This window comes from Tupaia chinensis, unplaced genomic scaffold (assembly GCF_000334495.1).
Source record: "Tupaia chinensis unplaced genomic scaffold, TupChi_1.0 Scaffold000215_1, whole genome shotgun sequence".
NCBI classification, from domain to species: Eukaryota; Metazoa; Chordata; class Mammalia; order Scandentia; family Tupaiidae; genus Tupaia; species Tupaia belangeri.
This window is the reverse complement of record NW_006159690.1, coordinates 5143454-5170997: the sequence shown is the minus strand read 5'-3', so window position 1 is coordinate 5170997 and position 27544 is coordinate 5143454. Positions and strand designations below refer to the sequence as shown.

The following is a 27544-nucleotide window of genomic DNA, read 5'->3' as shown; positions in this document are numbered from 1 at the left end:
TTTTCTAGCAACAGAATAACTATACATGAATAAAACACATACACGTACACTCACATAACACACACACACACACACACACACACACACAGGTACTTCAAAAAGTTCATGAAAAGTGGAATTATACTGTGAGTTTAATGCAAAAAAAAAAATGAAATCCATGGGTAGGCTTTTATTTATGGTTTGGGAGGAGGTATGTTTGGGGTTTTTTTCGCTTGTTTTTGTTTAGATTTTTGTGATAGGGTGCATACTCTGGCTAGACAGAGACAGAGATAGGGAAAGTGGTAAATTACTCCCTGGGGGGATAGACACATCACAATCCCTTCTCCTCCATTCTCCTGTCAGGATTTTGGGCATACACGCACATGCACTCAGCAAGATGTTCAAGCCACCAGGTCCGGGACTTGAACTGTGGTCAGCCATTTGGGAGTCCAGCACCTTCACCTCCATGCTACCTACTGACCTCCACACATAGTTTTTTATGGCACACATTTGCCATGAACTTTTTGAAGACTCTTTCATTTATGTCATTAATATGTGCATGTACATAAGTGCACCTTAAAAATCACTGTAACTACAAGAAATATTGTATTCATTCATAATGAAAAGGAAGAGAAATAAGTATTTTATTAATTGAAAAAATCAACAACTATATTTTAATGAAAGAAGACCATAGCTTAAAGTGAGGAACAGAACAACTGAGAAGTATATAGGCAATTATTGGTTAGACTCAGGCAACATGAAGTCTCTATAAAAAAAGAATTTACATGTAAAACTACACTGCCAACTCTTCTGAAGAGAGGGTATTTCTTCTTCCACTGAAAGATTATCATTCGATCTCTCTTCTTGTTCTTTCTACGACAGTACTTATTTGTTTACTCATTCACTGATAAAATGTACAGGGACCAGCAGTTAGTGTAATGGCTATGTCACTGTACTCCCATGTAGTCGACCGGGGTTCGAGTCCCAGACCCGGTGGCTTAAACTCACGCCGGGCGCATGTGCATGTGTGCCCAAGATCCCGAGAGGAGAATGGAGGAGAAGGGATTGCAGGGTGTCCATCCCCTCTGAGGGGTGATTTCGCATTTTCTTTCTCTCTGTCTCTGTCTGTCTCTCTGGTGAGTGCATGCACCCTATAGCAAAAATAAAAAAAAAAAAGATGTACAGCAGTGTGTTTGGAAACACAAATTGTAGACCATTCAAATAGTGTGAAATCGGTTTAGTGAGTCACAAGCAGCATTTCTAACAAATGAAGTAGAATTTTGAAGACATTCTATTTCAAGCAAACAGCAAAACTATTTTGTTCTTATTTTGTGTCAGCTTTGCATATCTACTAGGCATGTGCCAGGGTGGAAGGTAACATGTATTTTTCGACATGGATAATGGTCAAAAATAAATAAATAAATAAATAAATAAATAATGAAAAAAAGAAAGAAAAAAAAAGAAAGCCAGTGCTATAGAGAACAGCCACTATTACAGCTGTTCTAAAGTCAGATATATCAATAAGCCTGCCTGGCTCTTAAAAGAAGTTTACCTAAACATTGTAAGCTTCCATTTTATCTTCTACCTAATGCAGTAATAATACAGATCCTCAGAGAAACAAATAATAATAATGTCAAATATATAAATATATAAAATAACAGTATAAAATAATGACTGATATTTGAGACCTTGCCATGTCACAACTAACATCTTACGTAATCTGTTAAACAATCTAAAATGTAAGTACGCTAAAGCTTATTTTGTAGGAATGGAAGCTGAGGCAGTAAGAATTTAAGTAAAAGTCTTAATGAATGTATCTCAATGATTTGCACATAACAAATGGACACTCTCATTATTATTTACCAGCAGTCTACTTTAATATGTTGCACCTACCAAAGGAGTTCTCCAAATATTTGGAGATGGATGAAAGACAGTACGTGAACTCAGAGAACTGTTCACACCAAGCTAAACAGTAAAACGCACTAGGAACTTAAGTAGGGTAGAAATTCTTCTGAACTATGCCCATTAATGAAAGTTTGGGGAGAAAGAAGACTCTTGGGCAAGATCTTCACTGACAAAAAGGCTCTCTATAGGTGGAGGGGAACAGTAAAGGCATAGCCAAGGCCCAGGAACAGAAAATAATGAATATGCAGGCTGGTACTAGATCTGTAGAGAGGTCATTGAGCACTAGTTTAAGGAGACTATATTTTTATCTTGTAGCTCAAAGAAAAGCACTGAAGACTGTAATAAGTGACTAATGATAAAGCTGTAATCATTAAAACTACATAATAACTTCCAAATAATTATAGCTTAAAAAATGATGTTTTTTTGACATGACGACTATTGATTTTTCCAATCTTATAGGTAGAAAGCTAATATAATTTTAAGGGAAATTACGGGAATTAATAAAACATTTGTTAAACTCTAGGGCTTCCTAAAATATCCTCTTATACAAGTACAGATGATGTTATTATAGTTGCTATCTCATAAAGTACTTTATGTTGTACGGGACTTTCTGCATAGTTATGTTTTATTTTGATAATTGCATTTTTCAGGTTTCAGTAATTGACAAGATTATTTATATGATTTCTGAATTGCTCCAATGAATTATGGAGATTAATTATATAGGTTATATCAGAAAAGTATACCCACATATCCATTCTCTTCCCTATTTGATCCTTAATCTCCTCATATTTTTTTTTATTAGGTATATGCTGAGACACAGAAGCAAGATAGTATGTTGTCAATTCTTATATGACAAACTATCTGTTGAATTTTTTTCCTCTTGATTTCAAATTTCTGTACCCAGCTGTTCTTAAATGTATATAATAAACAGACTCATAAAAATAAATTTAATAAAACAACTAAAACTTAAAAATGTTTAAAACGCTAGAAGTCAAATGGCATTGCAAATTTTTTAAAAATTAAAAAAGTAACCTTCTGAAAATTAAGTCCTTGTGCCCAGGAACAATTCTTAGGATTTGGAACATCTTCCCAAAACAGCTTTTTCATTCTACAAAGGATAAACAAAGTATCAAAAAAACGTTCATACTGAAAACGTTAACAGCCAAAAATATGCATTTTCACATGCTGTCCCACAAAAATTTCCACCAAACTTCTATTTAGACCTGAGTTAATCATTATTGTAATAATAAAAATAGCCAACACTTGTTGAAAGCTTGTGTCAAGCACTGTGCTAAACGCTTTGCATAGATTTTCATCAGAAAAAATAAGGTATTAAAAATGGCCATTAAGGGGATATAAGAAACAATTTACTTAATATGGCCCCATCAACTCACTTGACTAACAGATAAATTCGAATTCTAAACTCTCCTCTCCTTTTTTGCTAGAAGATAAAAGTTGCTACAGAGATTTGGCATGTGTAAAACAACCTCAAAAGTCTGGACTTGTCAGAAGAGTCATGTGGCACCTGCAGAACCATTCAGGGCATGCAAGGCCATTTGACTGACATCCAGACTGATTGGAGCCATGCAGGGCTGAGTTCTGAAAAGCTCATTGCTGCTGACATCAAAGAGCTGACGGCTCCAGGACACCACCAAACATCCACCTCACCAGAGTCCTCAACTCAGAACTCTGAAAGCCGTTTTGCCACCTATGAGAACATATTGCCAAGAATGTTTTGTTATAGGTCTGTTATTTCCTGAATGTGTGTGTGTATAGATAGATAGATAGATTGATAGATAGATAGATAGATAGATAGATAGATAGATAGATAGATAGATAGATGATAGATAGATAGATAGAATAAATTCTTCATTCTGTGTATATGTGTGTGTGTGTGTATATATATATATATAAATTCTTCTTAAGATGTACATTTCCCTAAAAGAATGGGATATCATTTTTTGACCTTTCTTCCATTTTAACTATCTTAAATATATACTGAATACATACGAAAACATTTAGAATACTTCAATATTCCTGATTTGGGCTTTAAACCTAGGGTTTTTGCCATAAAAATCCTTAAAGCCAAGCATAATACCTTTGGTGTGCTATTAACAATGTTCCGAGCAATAAGACAGAAGAGGAAATAATTATTGGCACAATTACATATAGACCTGCATCATTCTGGTGTTTTTCAATATCATCTGAAAAAAGAAATACAATTGACATATCTCAGAAGCTTGAGCAAATATTAATTTCTTTCTATATCAAAACTATAGTAGACTTTTTATGATTTCATCATAGCTCTATATTACCTTGAGAAATATTTTTATAAAAGATATAAGCGTGTTGTGATAACATTGATGAAATAATTATTATTGTTTTCATTATTATACTAGTTATAATTTAGTAAAACCTTTTTTCAAAATTATTTGCCAATCCTCTCTATCTGATCATTAGTTTGTATGTTTCAAAGTGCCAAGTAAAGCTGTTATGATGACTCCATGTCAGTATCTCCTTCTGGAGATCCTGACCTAGAAACCTCCCAACTTTATCTGACTCACACCAGATACACTGACGCCTTGCTATTTCTTGCATCACCAAGCATATTCACTGTTCAGGGGCTTTGCACACACTACCCCTTTGCCTGAAATGCTCTTTCTGTACTTGCAGGAATTCACTTACACCTCACCTCCATGGAAACAACACTTCTGGCCATCCTGGTTGAAACACCACATTTTAACTCTGCGCCTTCGGCTTACTTTGATTGCACTTCATGACACTTATTTCTATGGCCCATGATTCCCATCAACATGCTGGAGTTAAAGCTCCGTAAGGACAAAGACTTATGTTCACTACTCAATCCCCAGATAAAATGTTTCTCTCTTGAAACTTCATTATTTGGGGTTGCTTGGATTTGAAGACAATTTTAAAAAGTAATAACAAAAGCAAAATGCTGTTGTTCCATGTACAGTAAGATGAATCAGACATTTAAAAGGCCCGGTGAATATGTTTCCATAACTCTCTCTCTGGTTTGGTTTTTGGAGGAAGTCATACTTCCTTTAGAACTACCCATCATGCATCTACATAAGACCCTGACTTTTCCATGATTCTATCAGAAAGGAATAATTAGGTTGCAATATTATGCTGTCAAGTTAGGAAACACTCAACATTGGTGTAAAAAAAATACTAAGAGTAAAATTTTTACCATGACTGAAACTATTAATTATCTTCGGTTTTCCCACTCCTTCCATAAATATTGGGTAAAGACTGAACTGATATGTCTCGATGGGGATAAAATGATCTGGAAAAAAAAATAGTAAAAGCTCATTTGCTTAATACTAGTGAGTAAAACCTATCTAAAAAAAAAAAAAAGAATTAAAGTGACTATCCATATTTCCAAATATAAAAATTAGTTGTCATTCATCAATTGAGTTGATAATTAAGAGAGTTTCAAAAACAACCTAAACACTCCAAATTACCTAGTAATGAAAATAATTTTTCCAACATTTTTAAAATATATATATAAGAGAGAAGATTGCAGCTTAATTCCAGGGACAGCCCATTTGTTCAACTTCAGGGTCTATGCCATGTTCTTTCCTTCTCTTTTTTTTTCAGGACAATATGTTCTACCGTCTCTCCCTTATCCACCAAGCAGGCACTATTCTCTTTTATAGGAATTTAGCTTACTTAAGTTTCTCCCCTCAAGGTCCCTGGGAAACTGAAGTCTGGTGAAAACTCTTGTGAAGGGACCAGCAGTTAGCGTAATGGCTATGATGCTGGACTCCCACGTAGTCGACCGTGGTTCGAGTCCCGGACCTGGTGGCTTAAACTCACGCCGGGTGCGTGTGCATGCATGCCCAAGATCCTGAGAGGAGAATAGAGGAGAAGGGATTTCAGTGTGGCCATGCCCCCTGGGGGGGTGATTTCTCGCTTTCTGTCTCTCTGTCTCTCTCTCTGTCTGTCTAGTGAGCGCACGCACCCTATAGCAAAAACCTCTCAAAAAAAAAAAAAAAAAACTCATGTGAAGATGATGGCAGTGGAGACTAAGATGTCCTTGCAATATCTGGGGGTCTAAGTTATGGAGGAAGACCCCTCCCATAAATAAAGTTCAAAATGAATCTATTACTGAAATTTTAAAATGTTAATAATATATAAGTGTATGTGTGTGTATATATATATATATATATATATACACACACATACACACACACATATATATGTCAGGGGACTGAATTCAGTTTCCTATCAATAATGTGTAAACAAATGTACCCTGATGCTAAATTCTAGATCCCTGGAATGAAATAAAAGCATGTATCTTTGGGATGACATTGTATAATACGATCATGGCAATCCTGAGTTTCTCTGCTTAGTTTCCGATCATGCTTACTTAGACTTGGCGAGGCTGTATTGTGCACTGATACTATGCATATTATTCATTTCCTGAGGTTACTGGTTCACCTTTAGAACATTACGCTGGTCTAAGTCATCAGACCCTAGATCATCAAACCTTCAGCCTAACACTCCCACTCATTGCTAGTGACATTATAAACTGGTACACAATTTAGATAACAGAAACCATTAAATTTTTTTTTAAAAAAAAAGTAAAGCTGGGGACCAGCAATTGGCATAATGGCTATGTCGCTGGACTCCCATGAAGTCAATCATGGTTCGAGCACCAGATCCGGTGGCTTAAACTCATGCCGGGCACGTGTGCATGTGTGCCCAAGATCCCCAGAGGAGAACACAGGAGAAATTATTGAGGCATGACGATCCCTCCTTGGGGGGAGGGGGTTGGGGTGGTGATTTCTCGCTTTCTGTCTCTCTGTTTCTCTCTGGCTTCCTGGCAAGCACATGCACTCTATAGCAAAAAAAAAAAAAATCCTCTCCGTAACAAAACAAACAAGGTATGCTGTCTAATCATTAAAAGCAACGCTAATGTATTTACAATAGATGAAACAAGTCAGTGTAAAAGTGATACATGTTGAGACATTATAACTGTCTAAAATATTAAGGTGAAAACAGTCAAAGCGTTTTGATAAAGTGATAGAATTATATGTATAAGACAGTAGCAGCATGAGGCCAGCAGGTGGCATGGTGGTTAAGGGCGCTGGACTCCCACATGGCGGACCATGGTTAGAGTTCTGGACCTGGTGGCTTGCTTTCTCACTCACCCTCATTCTCTCTCTCTCTCTCTCTCTCTCTCTCTCTCTCTCTCACTCACTCACTCTGTCCCTCTTTGGTCAAATTAAAATAAATTAATAAATAAAGTCAAATAAAATAACTCTTTTAGAAAAGATGGTAGCAGCATCTATGTTTTTAACTTTTATTAACTGGCTTTATTATTTAAATTCATAATCTGCAATGTCACACTAATTCAGAGAAGAACTTATTGAAGTATAGTAAACTTACCATGGATATAATACTTCTTAAGAGAGGAAGAGATTCTAAGCCATTTAACTTCATCATCTTCATTAAGATTTTTCCACTCAACAATATAATACATTAGGTTGTACTCGCTGGGTGACAGCATCCAAGAAAGAACCACACAACTGCTGTTTAAAGGATAAGCACTGAGTGACTGCACGATATTTACTGAGGGGAAAAGAAGGAAATTTATTTATAAATTCAAAAGTCATGACAATCTAGTATCCTTAAGGAACTCTAACCGACTAGAAAAGGCAAGAAGAAAGAGAATGCAAATAATATAAACAACTAAACACAGCAACTAAATAATACGTGCCAATTATGTTTACATGATCAAAGTCATATAAGCATAGAAATACAGGAATATTTAATATGGAGGAAAAACAGGATTCTACGTAAAATCTAGAAAAGGGAATTTTATGATATAATCAAAAAGGTGCTCTCAGTGGGACTGCTACACAAGCCCACTAATGCTCTCTGATTCCCTCCATACTCTTCTGCTGGTGAAGTGATGTTTTCGATGCATAACTCTGCTCATTTTAACACTCTTTGCACAGAGGACCACTTAAAAGCTTCCAATGGATTTTCACAGTTGAGGCTAACATTCCTATCACTTCCTCCACAAGAGGATTGAGATTTTTGCACCTTGAAGTCACCCTTAGTCTTTCTTCATTTCCTATCCTGTGTCACAAAAATTTTGCTATTCCTCTGTCTGGAGCCAATTATCTTCCCACTAGCCACACACACACACACACACACACACACATGCACACACACACCCCTTTTAAGGAAGTTTAAAACCTAATCAGACATCAGATTTCAGTTCCAAGGTGGCTCCTCTGACACTCAAGGCCAAGTCAGGTTCTTTCTATTATTTTATTAATTTATATTCCTTTCCTGAGGATGCTTATCTCAGTTTATAAATAGATATTTATTTTCATGGTTATTTGATCAAAGTCTGTCTTACTTTTTAGACTCTAAATGCTACTACTATGACAATTTTGTTACATATGGAATTCCCAGAACCTAGCAGTGTAGCAGCATTCAAATATTTCTAGACTATACTTATAGAAAAAATTTGAAGTGCAAAATGTCATGCTATAAAATGTACAAGGAGCTTATATTATGAGTACCAAGGTAATCATAAGGCATGACATAAAATGCCTTTAAACAGGTAGAAAGCACTTTGAGATGTAAAGGAGGGGATAGAACACATTCAGTCAGAGGAACAAGCAAAGATTTCATGAAGGAGGTAACACTTGGAGAGGCCTTCATGGATGGGTAGAGAAACAGGAAATTTGTATTCTCCAGTAAAAGTTTATACCTTGACAATATGAGAGGGGTCATCAAAAAGTTCATGGAAGGTCAGTCCCATGGCCTAGTGGTGAGAAAACTGAATCTCAGATGACCTACCTGCATGGTTCAAGTCCTGGACTGGCAACTTGAAAAAATATGCCATGTGCATGTGTGTGACCAAAATCCAAAAAAGATGGAGGAATGGAGGAGATGGCATTGCAATCTGACCACACTCTTCTTGAATGTGATCTCTTCCTTTCCCTGTTTCTGTCTTTCTGTCTCTCTCTGGTGAGCCCTCTGGTAATTTTTTTTAAAGCTCATGAAAAATGCATATTATGAAAAACCTACACGTGGATTTCAAATTTTTCATGCTACAATTAACTCGTTTTAATACTGTATTTTTCCACAAAGTTTTTGAAATCCTCTCATATAATTCCTACTGAAAGCAATTCTCAATTCTCTGATTAATCAAATACATTGAAATTAATGAAAAAAGATTCACCACTCACATTAAGTAAAGTTCACAGTAATTTTCAGGTGTCAGCAATTAAACTGCATCCACATAATGTGTCATATTATTACTATATATACTTACTTTTACATAAACTGTATAGATACACATACAGGAGAGACAGAGAAAGGGAGACAAAGACACAGAAATGTTGACCCATAACCTCCATGGGCCCAAAAGGTTTAAAGATTAGGTTTGCTACAATATTCTCATGTATTATAATTCCATTTCAATAATATTCTATCACATTAAATTCAAGGACTATATATATATATATATATATATGAGAGGAGTTTCTACAGGTTGTTAAGAGGGACAATGGATTACTTCTCTGTATTTCTTACCTTTGCTCATAGGCCTTGAGAAAGTTAAATTAAAATTTGCAAAAGAAGCACCGATTGAATTGATGGCCAGAACTGTAACAGTATGTACTTGATCTGTCCACAGGAAAGTGAATTTAGTGTGATTTCCCACATCTTCTGACCACGCTCCCTGGTGGGGTGTATGATGGTTTACCACGTATCTTCTCACACTGCACAAGGAGTCACTTTTCATCAGGGGCTATAGTAAACATAAACATTGATTAGTTTAAGGGTTATACCACTTTTTATGCCAACTGAGCTTACGGAATTCATGCATTTCCCATTAGAAGGCAGGGGTGAGATAGGCAGGTGTTGCCTATTCCAGAGTTAAGGATTGAGAAGACAGGGAGATCTAGAAGCCGCCTCCAACCACAGTCTCCATGAATATGTCTGAGTAGTCACAGAGCATAGGAAATTTATTTTCTCCGTTGTTTTTTTTTTCCTTAAAACCCAGTGAATACATCACATGTAGATAATAAAGCAAGGATACAATCAGGTCATTCTTCTACTGAGAAGTTCCACTCAGATTTTAGGGGGAAAAAAATACAGACAAAGGGCCAAGAGTTTACTAATCTAAACAGCAAACAAGGAATAACCCTCAGGTTCTGTAGAGCAACAAGAAAGGACAAAAAAGATGTTAATCACCATTTATAATCATTCTAGTAAGATTGGTCGTTTGTTTTCCCTTCCTCTTACATGCTCAGAAGGCTACTTGAGAATGGGAAGTTTGAAAAGGTTAATAAGAATTAGGACAGTGCAGATGGAAACCCAGAGTTTGTTTCTTTTTTTTTTCTAAGTCATAATAGAGCATTAAAGGTTCCAATGTAAATGCATACCCACTCCAATTCTATTCTTCCATTCTATAGAATCAAACATCTCTCCCTTTCCCAATCCCCTCACCTGTTGCAGGTAAGATTAAATGCTGCCAGTCCCTTACAAGCCCAAAGAAAGCTTGATTCTACACCATGGACCAGAACAGTGCCTATCCGTATTTTTGCAATTGATATGCCTCTCAATTAGAAATGGCAGAGAAAATTTAAAACCTATATAGATATCCCTGCAGAGCTTGAAATCATCTGGATAGGTAGGGAGTAGTAAGACTTTAGCCATCATTACAAGAAGAACATGTGTCAAAAGTCATGTAAGTTTTGCATTTTACTTGAAAAAAAAACCATGTTAGTTTTAATATTCTTGTAACCATCAAATAAAAAAATAATGATAAATGCTCTTACTTTTGGGTGCTATAAAATTCTACAGGCTCATTTTATATATATATTTCCTGCCTCAGCACTAAAATTAGTCATTTCTTCCAAGACCCTTCATTCCTTTTATTAAATAACTGTGGTAGAAAAAAATCAGGGCCCATTCCCTATTATTGGGATATCATTACTTTTAGGTCCTCTTAGCTTATAAACCCAGGAAATGTGCATAAACTAACCCAAAATCCATCTGTATTTATATTATATTATAATTATTTATATTAAGCTAAATATGCATTCATACTGATGTCTCCAACTCTAATCCATTACCACACAGATCACTCCTTCCTTTTCATCTTATTTGTCTATAATCCTCCAGTCCCAAAGAATCCTGGGTCCCAGCATCTGCCATCCATGTACTTAACTGTTCCATTCAATCATACACATAGAATGATATCATAATTTTTAACCCATATCCCCATCAGAAATATACCAACTAGGGTACAGTGCTTATGTACAATTTCTTTTGTCTTTAGTCTTAAGACTCCACTCATCTCCAAAGTCACTTAGGCCTTTTCTCCTACTACTTTCAGTGAAGTGGTTTTATACATTAGAAATACTGCTACATTCCCTGGTCACAATCTGTATTCCATCCTTGGAATCCCCAACCTCCTAAATGAATTATTTTTGAATCTACATGAATGAAGGTTCACAAGTGTTAACAAGTTTTATGGGATTTGGCAAATATATAGTGCTATGTACCCACCCTTTCAGTATTATACAGAATACTTTCACTTTGGAGGGATATTTTGGTTCCTTTCCAGTGTTGGGCGATTATGAATAAAGCTGGTGAACATTCATGTGGAAGCTTCTAGGTGTACAAAAGCTTTCAGATCAGCTGGGCAAACACTCAGGAGTACAATGTTACATCAAATGGTAAGGCTACATTTAACTTTGTAAGAAATTACCATAAAGTCATCCAAAGTGGTGGTATCATTTGCATTTCCACCAGCAATAAGTAAAAGTTCCTGTTGCCCTATAGTCTCATCAGGAATTTTATTATTACTTTTTTGGGATTTTAGACATTCTTATAGACGTGGAGTAGTAGTAATTTTTGTTTTAATTTGTACTTCCTTAATGGCAAGTGATATTTAACAGCTATTACTATTATTTCCATTCTGTATATTTCCTTTGGTTAGGTGTTCAGATATTTGTGCACTTTTAATTAGGTTGTTTTCCTATTCTGTAATTTCCAATTTATTGTACAATTTGATTATAGCTCCTTTATCGGATATGTGTTTTGCAGATATTTTCATCTAGTTTGTACCTTATCTTTCATTCTCTTCACAGTCTCTTTAGATCATAAGTTTTTAAGTAAAGCGCACCTTATCCATACTCGAAAATTAAAAGAAGAAAAGGAAAATGAAAGTCCACAATGGGGCAAGTCACAGGACACAAGTCAATTAAAATAACTCTTAATGACTAAAGCAGAAGTAATTTGAGCAATGTAATAAATATTGGACTATGACTCAAAGTACAGAATAAATATTCATGGTCCATACTGGTGTAAATAAACTATTGAATAAAATGAAAAAATGTGGGAGTACAGAAAAATCTCCCATGCATTTGAATTCTAAATAAGTTAAGTAGATCCTCTACCCTTATGTAGAACCTAACTCCCTACTCCTTAAAAATGAGCTATCAACAGTGATTTCATTCCAAAAAGTATAGTATGCAAAGAAGAAAAACTGAGTAACTTAATAGAAGGAACAGACAGACACTACCTCAGCCAGGAGAGCAAGATTAATATCAACAATGTTAAGTCATGTTGGTAGTATGTAGCCTTAATATGATGCAAGGAGATGGCACTTTCCATCCGTGGTCTTCCTCTGCAAAACCCTTAAGCCTAATCTAATCCTGAGAAAATATCAGGCAACCCATTTGAGGGAGAGCTGACAAAATACTTGATCAGTACTCCTCAAAAATGTCAAGTTCACTGCCTCAGAAACATCATTGCCTATCCCTTACTGTAAAAACTCTCCAATCTCTGTAGAAGTACCTAGAGAGATTAAACAAAAATAAGGAAAAAATCTCTTGGACAAGATGGCTGTTTCTTATTTAGCAGCATTCTCCTTCCTCAGTGAGTCTAACTCTTAGGATCTCTCATAGTATAAGTCTCCAATTCCCTTGAAGGTGGAGACATGTATAAAAGTTCTTGGAATAAAATAATTAACAAATATTAGCCTCAGTTCTTAATGATAACTTTTGAAATATTGAAATATAAAACATATAAATTGCATTGTTTATTAATGGAAAAAAATTTTATAGTAACTGGACTTACCAACTATTGAGTCATGGTGTATTTTTCTGTGTTTTTCCAACAACCCAATAAATGAAATGAACATGAACTCTTACACAACTCTTTTTTTTTTTCTTTTATTTTTTTAATGTAGGAATTGGTCATAGATCAGGAAACCATTTTGTAACATGTGCTCATTCAATCTTGAGAATTAAAACTTTAATTTCACTCTTTTTTTTTTTTTAAGTATAAACACCTTTATCAGTTCTGCGATTTGGGGTGGCATAGATACTATTTTACTTCATGTGTTTTATTCCCAAATATTATATCTTAAAATTTGGTATCTAGTGGCCAAATAATCTTTTCACTTGGGATAGAAATAAACCTATTTAGGAGAAAGAATGCTTTGGAAATTGTTACACTGAATATCTATTTTTAAAGAAAATATCTATTACAAATCTGTCATTAAACAAATAAAATAATCTCTTAAGTTTTAGATGCCCTTGAGATATGTAGGAAAGGTCATATGTACATCGTTCAGACTGAATAAGAACAAAATTTGGGGACTTGAAGGAACACTAGATATTGTGTAGCCGATCTTATATTTATAAAGATGAACACACTGAGGCCCAACGATGCTAAGTGACTATGCCAAAATAGTAGATGTTACTATTTCTCCAACCATTACACATTAATCTGAAAAAAGAATTAGTCTCCTATGCTCGCGCCAGTGTTCCAGCCATGACATCTCTTACCTCTCTGCAGTGAGACCTCAAAAACACAATGAAAATATGGTTTACAAAGCTTTCCAGAGATCAGTAATGACTGGATTATGAACAAGAGGTAAATCTTTTAAGAATATAAAAAGGAAAATTTAAGAATAACATAAAAAGCAGGGCTACCTTCCAAAGTAAGGTGACATTTGTCTCTTTTTTAGTACTGTCTCCATTTATTATTCTCCAAAATTCAGGTCCTCTCATTGGAACTGCAAAATGATAAAGAGTACAAGTTGTACACATGTGTTTGCAAGAAGTATTTTCCAACCACATTTGAAGCACATTTATGCACTTCAAGACACATTTACAAAATCTCTGCAGACCTTTTATATCCATGACAACTGTGTAGGCAGGAGAGCTCCAATTACTCCAATACCCCAGGCCATCTAGTCTCTTACAGCGCACCTGAACAGCATAGACTGCACACAGGTCTGGCACTGGAAGACTGGCAACCTTTGATTTTGCATCATACACCTCATGTATCTGTAAAATAATTCAAAGCATTAGATTAGATTGATCATTATTAACACATAGGCATCTAAAGGGATCTGAAGTGCATTTCATTTTAAACCTTAACACTATTCCAAAATTAAAAGATATCGGATTGTATGTTTTTTGGCTTTAGAAACAGTCCAATTAGTCTTGGATTATGCTATGGCTTAGATGAGTTCCCCAAAAAATGAGATGGGATTCATAGGTGAAAACTTAATCTGACTGTGGTGTTGAAAGGTATAACCTTTGAAGGATGATTCGTATTAAGGTCATCATGGTGGGGCCCCACGATTGAATATGGCAGGTTTAGAAGGAGAGGGAATGAGACATGCTGACTCAGATATTCATGTTCTTGCTCTGTCTTGCCACGTGATGCTCTGCCATGTTCTTCACCAGCAAGAAGACCCTTATCGATGTAGCCCCTTGACCTTGGATCTCCAAAACTGTGAGAAAAATAAACTTCTATTCTTATAAGCCACCCAGTTTCAAGTAAAAGTTATTAAGCAACAGAGAATATATTAAAACAGGCTGTGAGCACCTTCAAGGATTTTCTTATTCATCTTGTCACTCCTAGCTGATGACAAGAATTTGAACTGGTTCATTTGCAGCCTCATATTCCAGACACTCTCTTACTCTGCTACTAAATTTTGTCCACTAATCCTATAGCCACAAAGACTTTTTAAGAATTTTTAACCTAGGGGTTAGATAGGGCCTACTCTAGAGAATTTCTAATATTCAGTCTTCCTCAGTAAGCACCTAGCTGTCACGTTGGTTTAACTGCTATCGTTTTGGTCCAATGATATAATTAGGGGTTCCTGGTATTTCTAGGTTTTTGCAGGCTGCCATCACAAACTGACGTGGAAAGCCATCAGGCATACTTGCCACTATGGATATGGTTCTGGTTGTTTGGTAAAAGCAGCTTCTTCCAAAATGTATTCCATTGAACATAAATGTACTTAACGATATTAACAGATGTTAGAGGAGAAAACAGGTCTGCAGAAAAGCAAGTTTGTGAACATGGGATGAAGTAGTCATAAATGTTTCTTTAATGTCTCTCTAAATCTGTTATATATAATATAGCGTCCTTCCTTTTCATCTTATTTGTCTATAATCCTCCAGTCCCAAAGAATCCTGGGTCCCAGCATCTGCCATCCATGTACTTAACTGTTCCATTCAATCATACACATAGAATGATATCATAATTTTTAACCCATATCCCCATCAGAAATATACCAACTAGGGTACAGTGCTTATGTACAATTTCTTTTGTCTTTAGTCTTAAGACTCCACTCATCTCCAAAGTCACTTAGGCCTTTTCTCCTACTACTTTCAGTGAAGTGGTTTTATACATTAGAAATACTGCTACATTCCCTGGTCACAATCTGTATTCCATCCTTGGAATCCCCAACCTCCTAAATGAATTATTTTTGAATCTACATGAATGAAGGTTCACAAGTGTTAACAAGTTTTATGGGATTTGGCAAATATATAGTGCTATGTACCCACCCTTTCAGTATTATACAGAATACTTTCACTTTGGAGGGATATTTTGGTTCCTTTCCAGTGTTGGGCGATTATGAATAAAGCTGGTGAACATTCATGTGGAAGCTTCTAGGTGTACAAAAGCTTTCAGATCAGCTGGGCAAACACTCAGGAGTACAATGTTACATCAAATGGTAAGGCTACATTTAACTTTGTAAGAAATTACCATAAAGTCATCCAAAGTGGTGGTATCATTTGCATTTCCACCAGCAATAAGTAAAAGTTCCTGTTGCCCTATAGTCTCATCAGGAATTTTATTATTACTTTTTTGGGATTTTAGACATTCTTATAGACGTGGAGTAGTAGTAATTTTTGTTTTAATTTGTACTTCCTTAATGGCAAGTGATATTTAACAGCTATTACTATTATTTCCATTCTGTATATTTCCTTTGGTTAGGTGTTCAGATATTTGTGCACTTTTAATTAGGTTGTTTTCCTATTCTGTAATTTCCAATTTATTGTACAATTTGATTATAGCTCCTTTATCGGATATGTGTTTTGCAGATATTTTCATCTAGTTTGTACCTTATCTTTCATTCTCTTCACAGTCTCTTTAGATCATAAGTTTTTAAGTAAAGCGCACCTTATCCATACTCGAAAATTAAAAGAAGAAAAGGAAAATGAAAGTCCACAATGGGGCAAGTCACAGGACACAAGTCAATTAAAATAACTCTTAATGACTAAAGCAGAAGTAATTTGAGCAATGTAATAAATATTGGACTATGACTCAAAGTACAGAATAAATATTCATGGTCCATACTGGTGTAAATAAACTATTGAATAAAATGAAAAAATGTGGGAGTACAGAAAAATCTCCCATGCATTTGAATTCTAAATAAGTTAAGTAGATCCTCTACCCTTATGTAGAACCTAACTCCCTACTCCTTAAAAATGAGCTATCAACAGTGATTTCATTCCAAAAAGTATAGTATGCAAAGAAGAAAAACTGAGTAACTTAATAGAAGGAACAGACAGACACTACCTCAGCCAGGAGAGCAAGATTAATATCAACAATGTTAAGTCATGTTGGTAGTATGTAGCCTTAATATGATGCAAGGAGATGGCACTTTCCATCCGTGGTCTTCCTCTGCAAAACCCTTAAGCCTAATCTAATCCTGAGAAAATATCAGGCAACCCATTTGAGGGAGAGCTGACAAAATACTTGATCAGTACTCCTCAAAAATGTCAAGTTCACTGCCTCAGAAACATCATTGCCTATCCCTTACTGTAAAAACTCTCCAATCTCTGTAGAAGTACCTAGAGAGATTAAACAAAAATAAGGAAAAAATCTCTTGGACAAGATGGCTGTTTCTTATTTAGCAGCATTCTCCTTCCTCAGTGAGTCTAACTCTTAGGATCTCTCATAGTATAAGTCTCCAATTCCCTTGAAGGTGGAGACATGTATAAAAGTTCTTGGAATAAAATAATTAACAAATATTAGCCTCAGTTCTTAATGATAACTTTTGAAATATTGAAATATAAAACATATAAATTGCATTGTTTATTAATGGAAAAAATTTTATAGTAACTGGACTTACCAACTATTGAGTCATGGTGTATTTTTCTGTGTTTTTCCAACAACCCAATAAATGAAATGAACATGAACTCTTACACAACTCTTTTTTTTTTTCTTTTATTTTTTTAATGTAGGAATTGGTCATAGATCAGGAAACCATTTTGTAACATGTGCTCATTCAATCTTGAGAATTAAAACTTTAATTTCACTCTTTTTTTTTTTTTAAGTATAAACACCTTTATCAGTTCAGCGATTTGGGGTGACATAGATACTATTTTACTTCATGCGTTTTATTCCCAAATATTATATCTTAAAATTTGGTATCTAGTGGCCAAATAATCTTTTCACTTGGGATAGAAATAAACCTATTTAGGAGAAAGAATGCTTTGGAAATTGTTACACTGAATATCTATTTTTAAAGAAAATATCTATTACAAATCTGTCATTAAACAAATAAAATAATCTCTTAAGTTTTAGATGCCCTTGAGATATGTAGGAAAGGTCATATGTACATCGTTCAGACTGAATAAGAACAAAATTTGGGGACTTGAAGGAACACTAGATATTGTGTAGCCGATCTTATATTTATAAAGATGAACACACTGAGGCCCAACGATGCTAAGTGACTATGCCAAAATAGTAGATGTTACTATTTCTCCAACCATTACACATTAATCTGAAAAAAGAATTAGTCTCCTATGCTCGCGCCAGTGTTCCAGCCATGACATCTCTTACCTCTCTGCAGTGAGACCTCAAAAACACAATGAAAATATGGTTTACAAAGCTTTCCAGAGATCAGTAATGACTGGATTATGAACAAGAGGTAAATCTTTTAAGAATATAAAAAGGAAAATTTAAGAATAACATAAAAAGCAGGGCTACCTTCCAAAGTAAGGTGACATTTGTCTCTTTTTTAGTACTGTCTCCATTTATTATTCTCCAAAATTCAGGTCCTCTCATTGGAACTGCAAAATGATAAAGAGTACAAGTTGTACACATGTGTTTGCAAGAAGTATTTTCCAACCACATTTGAAGCACATTTATGCACTTCAAGACACATTTACAAAATCTCTGCAGACCTTTTATATCCATGACAACTGTGTAGGCAGGAGAGCTCCAATTACTCCAATACCCCAGGCCATCTAGTCTCTTACAGCGCACCTGAACAGCATAGACTGCACACAGGTCTGGCACTGGAAGACTGGCAACCTTTGATTTTGCATCATACACCTCATGTATCTGTAAAATAATTCAAAGCATTAGATTAGATTGATCATTATTAACACATAGGCATCTAAAGGGATCTGAAGTGCATTTCATTTTAAACCTTAACACTATTCCAAAATTAAAAGATATCGGATTGTATGTTTTTTGGCTTTAGAAACAGTCCAATTAGTCTTGGATTATGCTATGGCTTAGATGAGTTCCCCAAAAAATGAGATGGGATTCATAGGTGAAAACTTAATCTGACTGTGGTGTTGAAAGGTATAACCTTTGAAGGATGATTCGTATTAAGGTCATCATGGTGGGGCCCCACGATTGAATATGGCAGGTTTAGAAGGAGAGGGAATGAGACATGCTGACTCAGATATTCATGTTCTTGCTCTGTCTTGCCACGTGATGCTCTGCCATGTTCTTCACCAGCAAGAAGACCCTTATCGATGTAGCCCCTTGACCTTGGATCTCCAAAACTGTGAGAAAAATAAACTTCTATTCTTATAAGCCACCCAGTTTCAAGTAAAAGTTATTAAGCAACAGAGAATATATTAAAACAGGCTGTGAGCACCTTCAAGGATTTTCTTATTCATCTTGTCACTCCTAGCTGATGACAAGAATTTGAACTGGTTCATTTGCAGCCTCATATTCCAGACACTCTCTTACTCTGCTACTAAATTTTGTCCACTAATCCTATAGCCACAAAGACTTTTTAAGAATTTTTAACCTAGGGGTTAGATAGGGCCTACTCTAGAGAATTTCTAATATTCAGTCTTCCTCAGTAAGCACCTAGCTGTCACGTTGGTTTAACTGCTATCGTTTTGGTCCAATGATATAATTAGGGGTTCCTGGTATTTCTAGGTTTTTGCAGGCTGCCATCACAAACTGACGTGGAAAGCCATCAGGCATACTTGCCACTATGGATATGGTTCTGGTTGTTTGGTAAAAGCAGCTTCTTCCAAAATGTATTCCATTGAACATAAATGTACTTAACGATATTAACAGATGTTAGAGGAGAAAACAGGTCTGCAGAAAAGCAAGTTTGTGAACATGGGATGAAGTAGTCATAAATGTTTCTTTAATGTCTCTCTAAATCTGTTATATATAATATAGCGTGACAATACTAGAAAGTGATTCAGTGATTCAGGGTTTTCTAAACTTTTTAGCCAGCAATCTTCTTTCAAGGCATATTGTATGAGACCAGTGTTCTATAAAACACATTCTAGGGCCAGTGCTATAGCCTGGAGACCAGTTAAGGAGACCAGATCCCACATAGCCAACAGTGGTTTGAATCTCAGTCTGGTGGCTTGAAAAATATGCCAGGTACGTGTGCATACATGCCCAAAATCCTAACAGGAAGGAAAAATGGAGAAGTGATCATAGTGTGATCATACCCCACTGGGAAGAAATTTTGCTCTCTCTCTCTCTCTCTGTCTCTCTCTGGAAAATGCACTCTCTGGCAATTAAAATGATAGTAACAACAACAACAATTTTAAAAAAAAAACACTTCGGGAAATGATAGATCACAGGAAATTTTGTTCCTTAAAAGGCTACCATTAGTATCAATCTATTTCATGGAAATTGCTACCGAATACAAGAGAATGTACTTTTATACCAATAATGTTAATGTTATATGATAAAACACTGAAGTATAAGACATAGCATTTAGTGAGACAAGCTGAAGACATTTTTAGGTAAAAGGTACCTTCCATTGTACTTCTTTTCCACTTAAACCATAGCGAATCTGGAACTGAAGATTATTCTCTGGAAAGACTTGCTTTTCCCAAGATATTTTTAATAATCCCACATTCACAGTAATTTCTGCTTTCACACTGGATGGAGGCAGTGGTTTCACTAGGAATTTAAAAAATATTATTACATAATAGTAATTTAAATAGTAATAATGTTTTAAAATATATCACTATGTTTTTCATATTTTATAAAGTAGTATCTCTTTCAAAATTTTCTCATTCATTATCTTATCTGATCCCCTATAACTTTTTGTACCACATGAGAAAGGGACTATCACTATTCTCTAAACAAAAAGGTTAATTGAAAAAAAAAATACATTTTCTATGTTGCTTTGCAAGTTAATAACAATACTCAATTATAAACAGACCCATTGTTGCCACATGCAAAAGATACCATACTGAACACACAATACATGTCAATAGCAAACTCCATTCTACATAGAGCGTAAATTAAAGACAAAAAACAAGCAGCAAAACAAATATGCACTGCCTTAATTTCCACATATGGATTTCATACTCTTATTAAGTATAGGTCAAGGTCAGAGACAGTCATTCAAAGTAAAGCCTTTGTTTTCTATAACCTGAGAAAAACATGTTTTTAATAGACAGAAGTAGAGTGAAGATGATTAGAATGGCAAGTAATTTTTTTAAAAAAATTGCTCTTTAAATATGTGTGTGTGTGTGTGTGTGTGCACGCGCGCGCGCGTGCACACACACACACACATATTTAAAGAGCAATTTTTTTAAAAAAATTGCTCTTTAAATATGTGTGTGTGTGTGTGCACGCGCGCGCGCGTGCACACACACACACACATATTTAAAGAGCAATTTTTTTAAAAAAATTGCTCTTTAAATATGTGTGTGTGTGTGTGTGTGTATAAGATATGCTTAAATGTAAAAACGACAGGAATAAAAAAATCTTTCTTATTTGATCACATTTTTATGTTGTTGCTTTCAGAGTTCACATCAAAACTTTAGCTTAGGCTTATATCCACTACATAAATTTCCCCAAAATTATTAATTTCACACCTGGAGGGCTACTATTCCCAAAAATAAAAGCCAAAATGGAAACTCAGCATATATGAGACTAACAGCCTATAAGACCATCGTAACAGTGAGCTTCTGAAGACCCTAACTTCTATCAGCTTTGCAATGCAGAATTACACTTGCATAGTCATGTCCTGCTATCTGCATCAAGTATGGAGGATTCCACGGAGAGAGCATATATAGAGAGCATACACGTGATATGCCAAACTAGTGGTTAAAATTTAAGTTTTGGGGGCTGGCAGGTGGCATGGTGGATAGGGGTGCTAGCCAACTATGGCCAACTATGGTCCAAGTCCCAGACCTAGTGGCATGCTTTCTCACTTTCCCTCTCTCTCTTGTCAAATTCAATAATAATAATAATAATAATTTAAAGTTCTTCTATGACAACTGGAAAAGAGTTGCTCTCCCGGAGAACACTTCCTCTAGAACTGGCTCACTTTGAATCTGCTCTACTCCTGCCCATGGTTCAGCAACTGAAAGGTTAATACTGGTGAAGCATAGGACTCCAGGATTGCAGCTGGACCGTCCCTCCTCTTGGTAATTATTTTGATAATCACTCCTGCCTGTGGATTATCCGAAGTGAAAGGTGGCCCTTGGCTGGAGTATAAAACAGCGGCAGTGGCAAAAAGGAAAGCCAAAGCCCTAATGATGTGAAACCAGCCAACCAACCAACCAAAGAACACTAAGTCATCCAGACCATAACTGATACCAAATACAGACAATCTGTGTAGGAAAAATGAAAAGATGTCTGACCATAAAGGTTCTTAGACATCCTTTCTTGATCTGTTTATTTCCTCATGTTTAATAAATGTTAATCTTGTTACGAATCATGGGAAATAAACTAATCCCTGTAATACAATAAGATAGGAGTTTGCTATCATTCTCTTCTTCCAAACCTGTTTCCAAAAACAACCACTGTAGAAAGGTGTGTTCTCCCATAGGCACAGTATTTTCAAAATAATTTTAAATTAATCAGCAATATTTTAGGCTGCCGATGACAAAAACAACTAAGCTTTTTCATTAGTATACAGCTGAAATGATTACTTCGTTCTTCATAGACCAGGAACACATGATTCACCAACTCAGTAAGATGATGTACATCATGTCTTAAGAAGAGAATTTCTCCTCAGGAGAGAAAGTATCAATGTTCCAGAGAGCATATGAAATTAAAACTATAATCACACTTGATTGCATCATATGGATATATTCAGTGAATATTTAGTTTGCAGAAAGTATGCTTTGAAGTTCAGTAGTATTCAATCATCCCTGAATTACCTATGCTGGGAAAGTGTGAGGACCTATCCACATTTTACAGATAATAACAGACACAGAGTGCTTAACGTGACTAGCTGAAGTTTACAAACCTAATAAGAGGTGAAGCTGGCACATGGGTCCCATAGCTGAATTTTTACATTTCTTCCTAGTAATAAGCAGGCAATTTAAGCAATATTAAACCCTTTATCTTAGTTTTGAAAAGTATAACATCTGAAATTATTTAGATAGCATATTGTACTGGATCTATATTGCAATTTTTATATGTGAGTTATATTTTTAATTTATTTAATTTTATTTATTTTTAAAATTTTTGCTCTAGGGCATGTGTGCTTACCAGAGAGAGATGAAGAGGTGGGGAGGAGGGGGAAGAAAGCAAGCCACCAGGTCTGGGATTTGAAATATGTTCGGCTGTATGGAAGTCTAGCACCTTAACCACCGCCACCTGCTAGCCCCATGTATGTGTGTCATTATCCATCCATGTTTTATGGGAGAAGGAGTAGAACAGGGTCTTTGCTATCTTAAGATATTCAAAAGCAGAAAATTACTGTTTGCAGTAAAATCACTTAAGATTAAATAGCAGAGGGGCCAGCAGCTTGTGTGGTGGTTAAGGATGCTGGACTCTCACATGTGTGTGTCATTATCCATCCATGTTTTATGGGAGAAGGAGTAGAACAGGGTCTTTGCTATCTTAAGATATTCAAAAGCAGAAAATTACTGTTTGCAGTAAAATCACTTAAGATTAAATAGCAGAGGGGCCAGCAGCTTGTGTGGTGGTTAAGGATGCTGGACTCTCACATGGCCAACCACGGTTTGAGTCTCAGACCTGGAGACTTGCTTTCTGACTTTCTTTCTCTCTCTGTTCCTCTCTGGTCAAATTTAAATGAATGAAGGGACCAGCAGTTAGCGTAATGGCTATGTCACTGGACTCCCATGTAGTTGACTGCGGTTCAAGTCCCGGACCTGGCGGCTTAAACTTACACCGGGCATGTTTGCGTGCATGCCCAAGATCCCGCGAGGGGAATGGAGGAGAAGAGATTGTGGTGTGGTGATCCCGCCCTGAGGGCTGACGCTTTCTGTCTCTCTGTCTCTCTCTGTCTGGTGAGCGCACGTGCCCTATAGCAAAAACCTCTCAAAAAATTTTAAATGAATGAATAAATAAATAATTTAAATTAAGTTCAATAAAATAATTCTTAAAAAAAAGTAGAGATAGAATCAATATTGAGATTTTTATGTTGAAGAAATTCAATAATTAAGACATCAATCTATATTTAATAAAATGTAGATTTTTAACTTAAATACACACTAATTAATTGAAAAAATAATTAATCAAAATTGACTTTTGGCATAATTTCCCAAAAAAGAATATACAACATCAAAACACAGTATCCCATTTCTGCTGTACCACCATAAGGGGGTCATTTCTCAAAAATTTCATAGTGGTATTGGAAAGATATACCAAATTTTCTAAGGGCTTGCTTAGTATCTGTGAAATTAAAATATCTCTTAAAAAGAATATTTTAATTATCACAGTAGACTTAATCATCTTTGTCTATTTTCCCCACTTGAATTATTTTGACTGCTTCTGTGCCCTACACAACCTCACAAACTCAAGTCTTTGGTTAAACCCACTCAGACTACCACGACCCTTAGAATGTCCAAGTTAAATTTTTGGATTAAAAATGACATACACTTTCATAAGTACACTGGTAGAAAAATATTAAAAATAGTGTATCCTTTAGAAAAGTGTTACTAAAATTCATTCATAGTGACCCATCTAATTCATTAATTAGTGTTCTGAAAATATTCCTACACTGAAAAAGTATGCTATAAATAAATTAAAACTCAATATACTGATTTTCTTTCATTTGGACATATACTCAGTAGTGAGACTGTTGGATTGTATTCTAGTTGCAATATCTAACATATGGAATCAACTTATGTATTTTTTTTACAACAATGATCTTTATTTTTATTTCTTTTTTTTTGGTATTTACACCCATTTATTGTGTTTGTATACCCTTTAGTCAATCAGTTTCAGTCACAGAGTGTAGACACATGGTATAAAGAAAAGCAGCTCTATGAGTAGAATCCTTCTGCCAAAGATCTTTCTGATATTCCATACACAAGTTCAGATTTACACTGAAAAATTCCATGCTTATCTCCGAAAATGAGCTTCATTTTACGATGTCCATACAAGAACAGTGTAAAACTGCTTCCAAAACCAAACATTGATGTAGAGCAAATCAACTTATATATCTAAACTAAGTGACATTGTGGGTAGAAATAGCATGGAGACTCTGTTTTGAGTCTCTCTCTCTCTTTCTCTCTCTCGTGAAATAAATAATTTTAAAAAAGAGATTAACTGTAAATTATTACTAGTCAATTAAATATAAGAAAAGAAAAACAGAAAAACAAAAATGATATAAGATAATCTCAAAATTTTAACTTTCTAAGGTTCATTATCTTTTTTTAAAAAATTTTTATTATCATAATCTCATTTATATTACATTGAATTACATATAACTTTACAGTGTATTACATTTATTTTTCCAGAAGGAATACCATTCATATCAGTCAATGCAATACAGACATTAAAATCCCAATCATCATCATCCAATAGCTTTTCATTTTTTTCCAGATTGTTATTATTAATATGGTTAATTATCTTTTCAATTCCACTGTAAACAGATAAAATACTTTCTTCAAACTCTAGTGTGGCCAGAAGATAGTAAAATATAACATTAACCCTAAATCAATCTGCTTCCAAATCTGCTAATAAAATAGAGACATACAACGCAGTTTGACATACCCACAGAGTCAGGAAGGACACATGTTGGTGGAGAGTCAAGGGAACCCAAAGAGTGATTGATCCGAATCCACATTGTGTAGCCAGATAAAAGGAAGATCGGCTGAAAAATGCATTCATAGAAACCATCCCTCTGCAAATGGCAATCTTTGGGTTCAGACATGGGATGAATAGATGGGATATCAGAACAATAAAGGCTGCTCCTTAAAAGATACAAAAATAGCCAATTAATATACAATGTTAAAAAAAGCAATAAGGTATTTTTAGAATTCTGATTTTTTTGCTTAAAAGAAACAGTTTCACTCCTTCTAAAAACAAATATTCTTAATAGAAAAGCATTCTTGAATTCTCAGCTATACCTCAATCTTACGTCTTTCAAAAGAAACCACAATAATTCTTTTTTTTATTTACATTCATTCACTGTACATCATTGCAGTATACAAAATGAGATTTTCCATCCAGAGTACACTGTATATAGTCTCAATCAAGCACATCAACATACATGTTATTGTCAACAAATAATTTTCCATTTCTTTTTTCCTATATGCTTTGCTTTTTTCCCCCCATCCTTGATTCCCTATCTCTTACCCTCTGCCACCTCCCACTCTCCTCCCCCACTGTCTCTGGTATCTATGTTTGCTTTCTATACTGCTTTCCCCCCCACATTTTATTGAATTACTAAAGATCTTAATTCATCTAAATATTTTCATAGAAAACACAGCTGATATATACATTTCCATGAACACAAGTCTAACTTTAGGCATCCTATAAAGGAATACCTAGCTGGGGCTATATATCTTACTACAGTCATCGAATAGATATTTTTTTTCTGAAACTTTTTTTTTCTAACTTAATTTACATGTTTTCCCTAAGCATCATCACAGCATACTTCATTAGACACTAAGTGGGGATGTAAATGAAATAAATGCTCTAACAGTGAGATCTGGATACAGTTAGAGACAAAACTTTTGACTTTTTGACTTTTTGAAAGTTTAAGTGATATAATAAATTTTCTTTTATTTGTTTCTTTTTCTTTTTAAGAGGCTTTTGCCTTAGGGGCGCATAAGCTTGCTGGAGAGAGACAGTGAGAGGGAAAGTGAGAAATTGCCCCTCAAGGGGGGATGGCCACACCACAATCCCTTCTCCTCCATTTCCTCCCTGGATCTTGGGCACAATCGCACACTAGCCCAGCCTGAGTTTCAAGCCACCAGTCTGGGACTCAAACTGCAGTCAACCATGTGAGTTCAGCAATGAAACTGCTACACTATCTGCTGGTCCTATTTTTTTTTTATACAATTCTGAAAATGTAGATCAAAAGTAGTAATAGCGCATTTCTGGAAAAAGAAGAGAGGCAAGTTCCTCACACTTTTAAGTACACAATTAAACTCTATTACCAATTGAGACTCTAACTGAGAGTAAAAAATAGCAAGATTGGCCATGCAACAAAATTAAAATAATTCCAACTCCTAATACACACATGAATGATAGAACCAAGCATACTACTTTTCAGAGAAGAAAATTCAGAGAAAAAAAATTTTTTATGAGTTCCAACCAACACTCCACCTCAGAACATACAAATCGTGTCTCCTCTTCTTTGAATAGCTTTGTCCTCAATGTTTGCTCTGAATATGGTATTTAAAGGGCTAACTCAGCAGTTATTTCATGTGATAAGAGTGACGAGATTAAAAGGAGATGAAAAATGTACACGCTCTCATTTCTGATCTTCTGGAATACTTTTTTTTTCCCCTCAAAATTCCAATCATGGGTGTGTGCATGTATGCAAGAGAGAGAGTGAAAGAATAGGGTGTAGTTGAGTGGAGAAAAATGAAAAGGAGGGATGAGAGGGCCATCGGCAGGTAGAAACTCTAAGCAGTGTAGAAGCACAGTAATGGTCTTTGCAATCCAAAGGTTAGCAGCACTGTCATCGTGGCAGCAATAACCATGTATTGAATGTTTACTAGGAGAAATCTTACTTTTAATTATAATTAAATGGGATGTGTTAATTCTCATAGAAACCCAGGGAGTCCTACTATTCTGCCTATGTTACAGACAAAAACTCGGAGGCTTAGAGAGAGGTTAATAAACTCGCCCAAGTACGTGCAGCTAGTTTCATGGCTATTCTGTAAATGTTAGTAAGAGAAGTGAG

The 27544-nt window shown here is 35.3% G+C and overlaps 1 protein-coding gene across 1 annotated transcript in view; it reads right to left on the bottom strand.

Moving 5' to 3' along the window:
• Window positions 1–27544, bottom strand: part of LEPR (leptin receptor) — a 90461-nt gene that overhangs the window by 9790 nt on the left and 53127 nt on the right. Inside the window, exons 10-18 of the mRNA XM_027771459.1 lie at window positions 25402–25601; window positions 20225–20373; window positions 18384–18543; window positions 18187–18269; window positions 9463–9679; window positions 7297–7479; window positions 5093–5188; window positions 3983–4088; window positions 2917–2992 (exon numbers count right to left, since the gene is read on the bottom strand). Of these exons, the coding sequence (XP_027627260.1) occupies window positions 2917–2992; window positions 3983–4088; window positions 5093–5188; window positions 7297–7479; window positions 9463–9679; window positions 18187–18269; window positions 18384–18543; window positions 20225–20373; window positions 25402–25601 (1270 nt within the window). The remainder of the gene's footprint in view (window positions 1–2916; window positions 2993–3982; window positions 4089–5092; window positions 5189–7296; window positions 7480–9462; window positions 9680–18186; window positions 18270–18383; window positions 18544–20224; window positions 20374–25401; window positions 25602–27544) is intronic.